This window comes from Erythrolamprus reginae, chromosome 1, assembly GCF_031021105.1.
Source record: "Erythrolamprus reginae isolate rEryReg1 chromosome 1, rEryReg1.hap1, whole genome shotgun sequence".
Taxonomy (NCBI): Eukaryota; Metazoa; Chordata; class Lepidosauria; order Squamata; family Dipsadidae; genus Erythrolamprus; species Erythrolamprus reginae.
Window position 1 is genome coordinate 144131839 of NC_091950.1, and position 13447 is coordinate 144145285.

The 13447-nt window shown below is 42.1% G+C and overlaps 1 protein-coding gene across 1 annotated transcript; it reads right to left on the reverse strand.

Annotated features, from left to right (window-relative positions):
* Positions 1-6229: 6229 nt before the first annotated feature.
* On the reverse strand, positions 6230-7171 carry LOC139159146 (olfactory receptor 5V1-like). Its single transcript, XM_070736501.1, has one exon. It carries the CDS (start codon positions 7163-7165, stop codon positions 6230-6232), a length of 936 nt encoding a protein of 311 aa, XP_070592602.1. The 5' UTR covers positions 7166-7171.
* Positions 7172-13447: the final 6276 nt, after the last annotated feature.

Sequence of the window (13447 nt, forward strand, 5' to 3'; positions counted from 1 at the left end):
GGCAATCAGATTGAGTTGCAAGAGTACCTAAAATAAGACAATGCAAAAGAGGTTTATTTATTGATTGATTGATTTTGTCCAATACACAATGAGGGTTTTAGTGGGTATACACATAGTAAAATACACAATGAAAGTTATAGAGGATATACTCATAGTAAAATATATCTAAGAAAGAATAAAAGAAGATATAGGAATAAAACATATCAATGAAAGAATAGAAGAGATATAGGAATGGAAGAAAGGTATAGGAGATATAGGAGAGCAATAGGATAGGGGACGGAAGGCACTCTAGTGTACTTGTACTCGCCCCTTACTGACCTCTGAGGAATCTGGATAGGTCAACCGTGGATAATCTAAGGGTAAAGTGTTGGGGGGTTGGGGATGACACTATGGAGTCCGGTAATGAGTTCCACGCTTCGACAACTCGGTTACTAAGTCATATTTTTTACAGTCAAGTTTGGAGCAGTTAATATTAACTTTAAATCTGTTGTGTGCTCTTGTGTTGTTGTGGTTGAAGCTGAAGTAGTCGCCGACAGGCAGGACATTGCAGTATATGATCTTCTGGGCAATACTTAGATCATGTTTAAGGCATGTTAGTTCAAAGCTTTCTAGGCCCAGGATTGAAAGTCTAGTCTCGTAGGGTATTCTATTTCGAGTGGAGGAGTGAAGGGCTCTTCTGGTGAAGTATCTTTGGACATTTTCAAGGGTGTTAATGTCTGAGATGCGATATGGGGTCCAAACAGATGAGCTGTATTCGAGGATGGGTCTGGCAAAAGTTTTGTAAGCTCTGGTAAATAGTGAGAGATTGCCAGAGCAGGTTGGCTAAAAGAATATATATTTGTGGATTTCAGAGTATAGCAGAGATGCAGACTATCACCTACATTTCTTCCATATATATCTGGAAACTGCAGAAGGTAGTTTAGAATGGGGTGGTGGGAATAAGCCCACAAGGGAAAAGAAAAGTATATTGGTAAACAGAAACATAGAACATTGACAGCAGAAAAAGACCTCATCTAGTCTGCCCTTATACTATTTCCTGTATTTTATCTTAGGATGGATATATGTTTATCCCAGGCATGTTTAAATTCAGTTACTGTGGATTTACCAACCACGTCTGCTGGAAGTTTGTTCCAAGCATCTACTACTCTTTCAGTAAAATAATATTTTCTCATCTTCTGATCTGTCTCCCAACTAACCTCAGATTTCCCCCCCTTGTTCTTGTGTTCACTTTCCTATTAAAAACACTTCCCTCCTGAACCTTATTTAACCCTTTAACATATTTAAATGTTTCGATCATGTCCCCCCTTTCCCTTCTGTGCTCCAGATCATGTCTCTTTCTCTTCATAGTTGGGGGCCAATGATCAGTGTTAAATTTTATTACCTATTATTATGAGTGATTGTGCTTTTGGAAGCTTTAGTAGTCCAGATCCCATCATCCCTTCATGGTCATTGATCACGCATGGAGGACTTTGGAAATCATTATCAGGTTCTTCACTCCCTTTCTGTCATTTCTTTTTCCTTTTCTGTGATTATGTAAACTATAAAAATCAGCATAGATGGTTAACGCTGTATAATATTAACATAGGAGGGACAGATGAAGAATAAATCATTATTAAATTATAACACTAAAAGAGGCTTTTGTCACTATCTAAATTAACAAAATAGCATTGATAAAAGTAGTTATGGCTACAGACTATGAATCTAATACCTGATGGAAAATATTCAACCTAGAACATTTAATGCAAATGCTTAATTCAGATTTAGTTCAGGAATGCATAAGCGAGTCAAGTTGCTGCAATAGGATATCTTAGAATTACTCTTGTTATTCTATAAGGTACTTATCAGGAGTGGATTAGTTTTTTTGAAACTCCTACTAGCCTAGGGTATGCAAATGACATTTAATCCTTCAAAATCTCTATTACTAGCAGACATAAATACGTAATTTAAGGGTATTTCTTTTTATAAATTCACCAACAACACAGTGCAAAAATTATATTTTCAAAGTAGTTTTAAATAGTATTTTAAGCCTCTGCTAAAAAGCCTTAAATTAAACCTTCCTATTTTGCAGTTGGAGGTTAAGCATTAGGAAATAAAACTTGCTAAGATCATCAGTTGAGATTTTACCAGAGCTATGGATAAAATCTACTCTCTTCTGGCATTGACTCAGGACAAGTAATTCATTGATAAATAAACCTGTAGACAAAATAGACCCACTCATTTCCATCTGTTGACCTCCAGATGGATTGGGCTGCAGTCTGTATATTTCCCCATATGTGCATAAGAAAAATCCTGCACATCGAGAGAGCACCTGAACATGGAAGATGATGTCTAGATAATGTTAGATAATGTCTAATGACATAAAATTATTCTTCCAATAAAGTGAAGTCACTTGCCTTTCTTCTTTCTCCTGTCTGTATCAACACAGTAACCACAGCATAAAAAATTTATGTGGGGTCAAGCAAAATACATGCATGGCTACTCGGGCATCACATTTACATTCATTGCTCCAGTCATCAAAGTAAAGTATTTGCTACTCTTCCTTTTTAATAATTGCAAATGACAGTATTAAGACAAAGAGTCTATTGAGGGACACCAAGGTCTCCAAGGAATTTGGTACCAGTTGGATTTGAGTCTCATTGGAACAGAAATTCAGTCTGGTGATTTAATATATATATATAACAGCATCAAACTAGGAAGAGTGACTTTACATTCTATTAATCTGTAAAAAGTAAATTAAAAAGGACTTCCTGTCAGGAAAATACAAATAATGTTGGATTATTTGTGATATCCATCTCCCATTTGAAGTATGGGAAAATAATTCAATGGGAAAAGTATTCTGGGAAAATAATTGAAAGGAAGAAGTAAACCCCTAGGAAGAAGTAAACATTTTGCGCACCCCAACTCTCTGATCTGGGCCCCAATGGAATTTTAGTGTTTTGACATGGGACCAGGCCAATTTAATCAAGCTGATGTTCTGGGATCACCAACTGTTAAATCAGAGGCTGGAGGCCGATGAAGAGGGTAACAGCTCTTTTATTTAATAATCAGGAACATTTAAAGTGACCAGCTCGCAGGCAGGTAGTGACTTAAAACAAGCGGCCAAAACCGCACCTTATATACTTTGTTACCAGCGCTGGGATTGGTGACAATGTTTCAAGACTTCGCGCCAAGGCTTCCTATTGGTTGCGCCCGGAGGCTCCTTATTGGTCGCACCTCGGCTTCCCATTGGTTGCGCTTGCGGGCTTCTTATTGGTCGCGCCTGCTCCAATCAGCAATCACATTCATTCTAACAACTTGCAAACATAACACCAACCTTCACCATAACCGCAACCTCTTCTGGGCACCCAAAGTGAATGATGTAGAAGGAGGTTGTGCCATTCGAAACTGTAGAGGATGCACCTCCTTGTTCTTCAGCAGGTTTGCCTTGCTGTTCATGGCCATCTCAGTGCTCTCCGACATTAACAGTACGTGGAGTAGGCTGTGTGCCTCTGTCTATGAAGCCCGCCTTTTTCAGGCAGTGGCTAATGTGATGTTCTTCGGGGCTGTCCAGGTTAGTGAGGCTTTGGCCTCCTCCCGCGGAGACGGGTCACTTTGTGCCTTACAGTTTTGGGACCTTTGGTTCGAAGGCTCCAGTGTCTCTCTTTTGGTAAGGCAGCCTAAAACAGATCAGTTAGGTAGGGGGTCTAGGGTAGTCTTAGCAGCTGCCGCTGACACATCTGTCTGTCCAGTGGCCACCTTTCTTCATTTTGTAATCTGTGAGGAACGGGACAGGGGTATCTTTTTAGCCATCAGGATAGCTCCCCACTCACTCGGTATCAATTTTGGGCGATTATGACCAGGGCATTGGTTGCGATTGGCCTTAACCCTGCCTGGTATGGGACACACTCGTTCGGCATAGGGGCTGCCACTAGCACAGCAGTTTCTGGCTCTCCGGTTTCTTGAGTTCGGGAGATTGGTCACTGGAGGTCCGCGGCCTATTTGACTTATGTTCGGCCTGCTGGTTCTGATGAGCAGGACTCCACGCACGTTAACCTTTCTCTGCCCTCTTCTAGATAGCCCTCATGGGGAGAAACCGACGGTGTTGCTGTGCGGCCACAGTATGATGTTTTGGGCTGGCTGCTCTGCAGCAAGATCCACCGTGGGGACCCAGCTGTCTTTGGGCCGTTGGGTCAACATCGCTTGGCTTGGACGAAGAGGCCTGTGGTGGGAGGGGCTCCTCCCGTTGCTCCTGGGTGGGCGCCACAACATGGTTGCACCCAGGTGGTTGGTCTTGCACCTTGGGGGCAATGACCTGTGTGTGTTAGGCGGACTGGCATTGATTTGTCAGGCCCACGAGGACCTGCAGGCTCTTCGTCTAGCTTGCCCAGCCACGCAAGTGGTCTGGTCTGAAATCCTTCCCTGGATTTTCTGGAGGGAGGCCATCTCCCCTAGGGACATTCACAAGGTCTGGAGAAAGGTCAATAAGGCCATTGGCAAGTTGGTTAGAGAGTTGGGAGGGGTAGTTATTTCCCACCACAATATTACAGTTGATCAGCCATGGCATTATCGTGCCAATGGCGTTCACCTGTCAGAACAGGAGAACGCCATCTTTTTACAGGACCTGCAGAGGTCCCTGCATGAGCTGGCGCAAATAGGGGGGAGTCAGGGGGCCAAGATAGAGACCTGCCCCCCCTCCTTGGCAGGTTAGGGGCGGAAATTGGGAAGTGCTAGCAACTGCGTGTTCTCCGCTGGGCATCCTTGGGGATGATTGGCAGACTCTCTCCAAGGGCTCATGGTGGCTTTTAAACCGGCCTGAGCAATTGGGGAGAAGTTGCCTCTGGGTCTCGCCCATTTCAATTGCCTTTCAGGGATTGGACGGCGAGACCTCCCACATGCGTTGTATGGCTGGGATCCAGGTGAGGGCGTGGTCCCCTTCACCTGGATCAGCATGGAGCTATACCCCAAGTTGCCCAGGAAGTTTTTGTTACGTCATTTCCGCCCCAAATGTTCTTAGTTGACCTCTGCGGGTCCCATTTTAGTTTTGAATTAAATAAGTTTATTTAATTAATAAAAATGACCCAGTTTAAATCCAGCTCTGTGTCCGCATTGTTACTCCGCTTCCGCTGTAAAACCCTGTTGCCTCATGAAAAAAAACCACCTTTGCAATAACTATGACCTGGATGATTGAGAATTTCCATAGACAAGAAGTTAAAAGCTGTTGTTATTTAAATCCCAAAAATTGGAAGAAAAATACCATGGATCCATAAACTTTACAAGAAGCATTTATTTTGAGTAGGGAAAAAAATCATTATTAAATATTAAAATTGTCTTATTTTCAATAGAGGGCAGAAGGAAGCTCACCTGTCAATTAGGATAAAAACAGAATCCAACTGTTGCAACATTATTTTATTATTAATTACATCACAATTTCATGCATTCTGATATCTAAGGCATGGATGGTTCTAAAACGAAAGCGAAATACTTTCAGCTTTCCCTTTATAGATTTTTTTTCTTCCTTTCAGTCATCATGTCTGATTCTCAGTGATTGCCTGGACTAGTCTCAGCCATTTTCTTGGCAAGGTTTTTCAGAAATGATTTGGCATTGCCTTCTTCTTAAAGATGAAAGACCTAGTCCAAGGCAACCTAGCTGCTTTTTATCTAAGGCAGGACTAGAATTCACAGTCTCTCAGATTCTAGCCTGATGCCTTAATCGCTACATCAAATTATTTCTTTCCTTATTGATACAAAAAGAAAAATATTGTCAGCTTCATGGGAAAATCAGCTTCATGGGACACCATCACAATTAGATGAGTTAATTCTAATTACATTAACAAAACCATGAAAGTCCATTTTCCCTCTCTCCTCTCTCTCTCTCTCTTTTTCTCCCCCCACCCACACACACAAACACACCTCATTTCCTTTATGGCTCAAGAAACAAATGAGTGTCTCGTCTATGCTTCTTGCCCTTGCAGCTGCATGGTATGTTGTTTCTTGTCTGACCAATCTCTTGGCAGTCCTCTTTGCTAGTCTCCCAAGATCTTTTCCACAGACAATTACAAATATGAACAAAAGCAGGTAGTCATAGTATTTCCCTAGTTTATTTTTTACAATAACGTTATGGCTAGCTCAGGAAAAAAGTTAATGCTTTAAACACTTGATCAACACATAACTTGATCAAGAAAGAAAGGAAGGAAGGAAGGAAGGAAGAAAGAAAGAAAGAAAGAAAGAAAGAAAGAAAGAAAGAAGAGATCTATGAAAATATTTTCAGATTGAAGGCTTTGTACAATGCTTTTTTAACTTCCTTGTTTCTCAGACTGTAGACCATAGGGTTCAGCATGGGAGTGACAATCCCGTATAGCATGGAAATTATTCTGTCTTGTTGGCCTGAATAAGAAGAGGTAGGATGACCATAGGTAGCAATCGTGGCCCCATAGAAAAGACATACAACAGTCAAATGAGAACCACAAGTAGAAAAGGCTTTGTGCCTCCCCTCAGTGGAAGGCATGCGCAAGATAGTAGAAATTATATAGACATAAGAGATCAAGGTGACCAGAAAAGCCCCACCTCCTATAATACCAGCAACAAGTAAAAGAACAATTTCAGCAAGGTAAGTAGAAGAGCAAGAGAGAACCCTTACAGGATGAAGATCACAGAAATATTGGTTGAGTTTCTTAGATCCACAGAAAGACAACCTAAAAGTCAATGAGGTATGAATTATGGAATTAATTAAGCCCAATAGCCAAATCCCAGCCATCAATTGAATACACAGCTGTTTATTCATTATATTAGCATAATGTAAAGGACTACATATGGCCACATAGCGGTCATAAGCCATCACTGCAAGCAAAAAGATTTCAGTGCCCACCATATCAATGAGGAAGAAGAGCTGCAGAACACAGCCAACAAATGATATTTTCTTCTCCTTTGACAAGAATATCTGGAGCATCTTTGGTACAATGACTGTTGGACAAAGGATGTCCAGCAGTGATAAATTACTCAGAAAGAAGTACATTGGAGTTTGGAGGTGAGCTCCTGTTCCTATGGCCATGAGAATAGCCCCGTTCCCTGCCAGGGTGATCAAGTAGATCAGCAGAATCACCACGAAGAGGGCAGTCTGTACTTCTGGGAGATCAGACAGTTCGGTCATGTAGAAGTCCATCAACCCAGTTGTGTTGCTTTTCTCCATCTTTCTGGAAATTATATTGTTCAACTGGAGTACCTAAAATAAGACAACGCGAAAGAGGTTTGCTAAAAGAATGTATATTTCTGGATTTCAAAATATAGCAGAGATGCAGACTATCACCTACATTTCTTCCATATATATCTGGAGACTACATAGGGTAGTTAGAAATCAGATATTGGGAATAAATCCACAAATGGAAAAGGAAACTATATAAGTAGACAGTTAGTGACTCTTTTTCTTTGTAATTAGAATTAATGATCAGTGTTACATTTTATTGCCTATTTTTATGGATAATGATGCCTTTAGAGGCTTTGGTAGTTCACTCACTTTCTATCATCTTTTCATCTTATCTGTGATTACTTAGATTATTAAAAAATAATATAAAAGTTACAATACTATATAAGCATTAACATAAGGTGATGAGATAAGAGCATATTATTATTAAAATATGTCATTATGTTTAAAAGTGATTTTAGTTACTAATTACTAAACAGTATTGATAAAAAATAGTTGTAGGGTATATACATGGAATCGAATACTTGACTGCAAATATTGAAAGCCATTGAATGCAAATTCCTAATTAGGATTTATCTTAGGAACAAATAACAAGAGTCAAATTACTGCAACAGGTTATCTTAAAATTATTCTTGTTGCTTGGTACCCATCAGAATAGATTTGTAAAACTCCTACTAGCCTACCATCTGCAAATAACATTTTACCCTTAAAAATTTCTATTACTAGCAAGCATGAATAAGTTACGGGTGTTTCATTTTTCAAAACGATGAAGCTAAATGGGTTTCAATTCACCAATGACAACAATTCAGTGCAAAAACTATAATATTTTCAAGGCTGTTACTAATCCTTCCCCCAAATGCCTTAAATGAAACCTTCCCAACCTCCCTGCAGTTGGAGGTTAAACATTAAGAAATGAAAATCCTAACGATATGATTTTGTCAGTGCTATGGTAAAATCTACTCTGTTCTTACATTGACTCAGGACAAGTAATTCATTAAAGAATAGAACTGCAGACAAATATACCCACTCTGTTACCCTCCAGATGGATTGGGCTGCAGTCTGCACATTTCCCCATGTGTCCATAAGGAAAATCCTTCACATTGAGAAGGTACCTGAACATGGAAGATGATGTCTAGATAATGTTATAAAATGTCTAATGATATAAAATTATTCTTCCAATAAAGTGAAGTCACTTGCCTTTCTTCTTTCTCCTGTCTGTATCAGCACAGTAACCACAGTATGAAGAATTCATGTGGAGCCAAGCAAAATACACGCATGGCTACTCAGGCATCACATTTACATTCATTGCTCCAGTCATCAAAGTAAAGTACTGTATTTGATACTCTTCCTTTTTAACAATTGCAAATGACAGCATTAAGACAAAGAGTCTACTGAGGGTCTTCAAGGTCTCCAAGGAATTTGGTACCAGTTGGATTTGAGTTCCATTGGAACAGAAGTAAACTTAGATTAAAATATTTTTTTTAATGCAACAGCATCAAATTAGAAAAAGTTACTTTATAATGCTATTAATCATAAGAAACAATCTCCTTTACATTCAGAGGGACTTTTTCCGGAGAGGGGTGGCATGCAAGTCTAATATATTATTATTATCATTGTTGCTATTATTATTATTATTATTATTATTATTATTATTATTATTATTATTATTATTATGTCAATACAACACAGCAAACGAGATAACTATGCTGGATTTCGTATTTCATCACCAGTCGGGCGCTTCCCAAGCACCTAGGACTGCATGATGTAGCGGCAAATTATGTTTGCCGATCCCAGTAAAGCAGCCTTTTGCAATTGACAGATGGAGATTTTGTCAATTCCGATGGTTTTCAAATGTCCGCTGAGATCCTTTGGCACTGCGCCCAGCGTGCCAAGTACCACTGGGATCACTTTCACTGGCTTATGCCAGAGTAATTATTATTATTATTATTGTTTTTGTTGTTATCATTATCGTTATCGTTGTTGTTATTATTATTATTATTATTATTATTATTATTATTATTATTATTATTGCAGGGAAGTGCAAATAGTTTTGAAATATTAATGATATCCATCTCCAATTTAACTCAAAGAATTATACTTATTCAACGCAAACCTGCTGTTTTATTTATTATTTATTTATTTATTCAATTTTTTATGAAGCCCACTCCCTAGGGACTCTGGACAGCTCACAACCAAGAATAACATCCACAATACAGTGGTCCCCCGATTATCGCGAGGGTTCCGTTCCAAGACCCCTCGCGATAATCGTAACCTCGCGATGTGGCGGCACGGAAGTAAAAACACCATCTGCACATGCGCAGATGGTGTTTTTACTTCCGCCGCAGCAGCGAGGAGCCGAAGATTGGGGTTTCCCCGCCGCCCACGCAAACTCCTCGCTGCTGCCGCGCCCGCCGCTTGTCTTGTCCGCCCGCCGCTTGTCCGCCGCCTGCCTGCCCACGCGCCTGCCACTCACCCGCCACTCGCCCGCCCTTCGCCCGCCCACGCCGTTCGCTCGCGCCGCTTCCCAGCTGAGTCCTGAAGCCAGAAGGCAAAGGCGAACTTCCGCGTTTGGCTTCGGGACTCAGCTGGGAAGCGGCGCTGGGGTTTCCCCACCGCCCACGCAAACTCCTCGCTGCCGCTCGCCCGCCCTTCGCCCGCCCACGCCGTTCCCTCGCGCCGCTTCCCAGCTGAGTCCTGAAGCCAGACGGCAAAGGCGAACTTCCGCGTTTGGCTTCGGGACTCAGCTGGGAAGCGGCGCTGGGGTTTCCCCACCGCCCACGCAAACTCCTCACTGCCACTCGCCCACCCTTCGCCCGCCCACGCCGTTCGCTCACACCGCTTCCCAGCTGAGTCCTGAAGCCAGAAGGCAAAGGCGAACTTCCGCGTTTGGCTTCGGGACTCAGCTGGGAAGCGGCGCTGGGGTTTCCACACTGCCCACGCAAACTCCTCGCTGCCGCTCGCCCGCCCTTCGCCCGCCCACGCCGTTCGCTTGCGCCGCTTCCCAGCTGAGTCCTGAAGTCAGACGGCAAAGGCGAACTTCCGCGTTTGGCTTCGGGACTCAGCTGGGAAGTGGCGCTGGGGTCTTACTGGCCGCCCACGCAAAGGGGAAACCCCGGCTCCTCGCTGATGCCCGCCGCTCGCCCTCCCGCCAGCAAGAGGGGGAAGACCCAGGGAAGCCGCCCAGCAGCTGATCTGCCCGGGGAACGCAAACTCCACAATCTACGCATGCGTGGCCATAGAAAAAAGGGGCGCGCATGCGCAGATGGTGTTTTTACTTCTGGGTGGAAAAATCGCGATATAGCGATTAGCAATGATTGAGAGCGCGAAACTGGGGGGATCACTGTATTAAAAAGCTTATAAAAACAATTTAAAAACAATTAAGATAAAGCAGTATACCCATATATACATATATGGTGGGATCTCAATTGTTATCATCATTGGATCAATTGCTCCAGGCCTGCTGGAAAAGCCAGGACTTTACCACTTTCCAGAAGGCCAGTAGGGTGGGTCTATCTTCAACCAACATGTTGAATTGTGTCCGGAGACTGATTTGGAGCCAGTGTAGTCCGTGGAGGATTGGTGTATTGTGGGTGTACCTAGGTGCACCCACCACAGCACACACAGCTGCATTCTGGACCAACTGTAGTCTCTGAACACTCTTCAGGGTTAGCCCCATGTAGAGGACATTGCAATAGTCTAGTTGTGAGGTGACAAGGGCATAAGTGACTGTGAGAAGAGTCTCCTGATCCATGTAGGGTCACAATTGCTACACTAGGCGAACTGTGTGAAGGTCCCCCTAGCTACAGTTGTCAGATGTTGGTCTAATCTTAGCTGTGAGTCTGGGAGGACACCCAGATTGTGAACCCGTATTGAGGGGGGGTAATTCCCCCCCCCCCCTGGGCCAAGTATGGACAGTCAGTATAATCTTTCGAAGGCAGTGCCCACAGCTACTCGGTCTTGTCAGGGTTAAGTCTGAGCCTGTTAACTCCCATCCAGACCCTTACAGCCTCCAGGCACCAGCACATCATATCCACTGCTTCACTGAACTGACACAGGGTGGAGATGTATAACTGGGTGTCATCAGCATATTGCTGAGACCTCACCCCATGTCATTGGATAATCTCATCCAGTGGTTTCATGTAAATGTTAAATAGGAGAGGAGAGAGGACTGAACCCTGAGGCACCCTGCAAAACAGGGGTCTAGAGATCAACTTCTGTCCTCCTACCAACACCGAGCAACCGGACAGATAGGAAGAGAGCCACCATAACACAGTGCCTTCCACTCCCAACTCCCTTAGTCATCGCAGAAGGATACCATGGTCAATGTATCGAAAGCTGCTGAGAAGTCAAGTAGCACCAAGATGGAGGAATGGCCCCCATCTCGGGCTCACCAAAGGTCATCTATCAGAGTAACCAAAGCAGTTTCTGTGCAGTAGCCAGATCTGAAGCCCGGTTGAGAAGGGTCTAGATAATCCATTTCATCCAATGACTGTAACATCTGGAGTGCCACCACTTTCTCAACAACCTTTCCCACAAAGTTACCACCTCCTACCCACCACCATTCCAATATTCCAGATAATCTGTACTTCCTTATCTACATTTTAATAAATCTGTTATTTTGTATTTATCCATTGATTTCTTATAAAGGATTTTGGCATTTTTGGAGAAATAGCCCCAACCACTTCACAAGTTATCTTTGTCTAGCAAAATGGGATGAGGGGGAACTATTAACACTGCCAGGAGCTCCTAAAGAAAATGTGGGAAATAAATCTAAAAAATAAGTGAATATATACTTGTACATACAATTGATTCTTAAAAGGGGAACTTTTTAGCACAAGATTGCCTCTCCTGTTGAATGAGATTTTCATTGTCTGTTTGTTTGAATGAATTGAAATTGCTGCTAGTCCTTCATATATTGCATCTTTTATTTTTGTGAATGTAACACAGAAAATTATTTATCAATATCTCATGTTCTGTACATTCTCTGCATTTCTGGCATGGCTCCAAACTGCTGGAAATCAATCCAGAGTTGCAGAAACTGAACTTATTTTGACAGGTTCTACAGAGCGGGTTTACTCAAAGGAAACCAATCAGTTGTTTTCACCCCATGGGAGTTGTGCAACCTATTGACTCAACATCAGCTGATTTGTCTTATTCCAATCTGCATTAAATAAGCTTTCTTACATATCAAGTTTCTGGTGACCTCATAAACATGTCCATGTTATTTTCATGGAAACACCATGAAAGTAGTTTATCATAGTCTCCTTCAATGTTTTGAATTCATTTGAATTTTTTCTTAGTCTAATCTTAGCCCCTTGCTCTGAGCTTTTCTGATGGTCTCCCCTCCAACTATTAATCCCATGCATGCTGACTTAGCTATCCTAGGCAGGGTGGTGCAGTGGTTGGAATTCAGTATTGCAGGCTGTCTCTGCCCATTGCTAGGAGTTTGATCCTGACCAGTTCAAGATTGACTCAGCCTTCCATCCCTCCAAGGTCAGTAAAATGAGAACCCAGATTATTGGGGGCAGTATACTGATTCAGAAAATCTCTTGAAGAGTGTTGCATGGTTGTATGGTATATAAATCTAAATGCAATTGCTATTGAGGTCAGCCAAGGTCAGTCTAATATTAAACTATCGTCGTCTAGAGTGGCATATACATATAAAACTGATAGTGGAAAAATATGGCATACGTCTTCATTTGGAACATGTAAAACTCACATATTTTATTGCATGCACTATAAATGCAGTGTCAGTTCCAGCGAGCTTGCTGGCCCAGAGCTGTCATTTGCATTGGAGGAGCAGGCTGTAACCTGATATCCGGGCTGTGAGAGCTTGCTACTGTGATCCATTGTCTGCATAGGTGCATATCAATGACTTCAGACAGCCCTGCAACTTTCTGGAAAAGCTGAGAAACAGCTATTCACAAGCCTCGACTGATTACAAGTCCAGCAAAGAGATTGGATAACAATTAACCACTGGGGTGTGGCGCAGGTAATATAAAGGTATTGGAGAGCATGGAGTAGGCAGCTCTGACAAAAGTTACGCCTTGCCATTAATAGTGTTTGTCAATTTGTGCCAGAGGAGGAATAAAGGAACTTGTTACAAGCCAGGATTGCCTGTGTACTCTTTATTTGTCTACTGGAACCTGACATGCAGTAGATATAAATTCATGTACATACATAAATACATACATTTATTTTATTTTATTTTACTTTACTTTACTTTACTTTTTACTTTACTTTACCTATACTTTACTTTACTTTACTTTA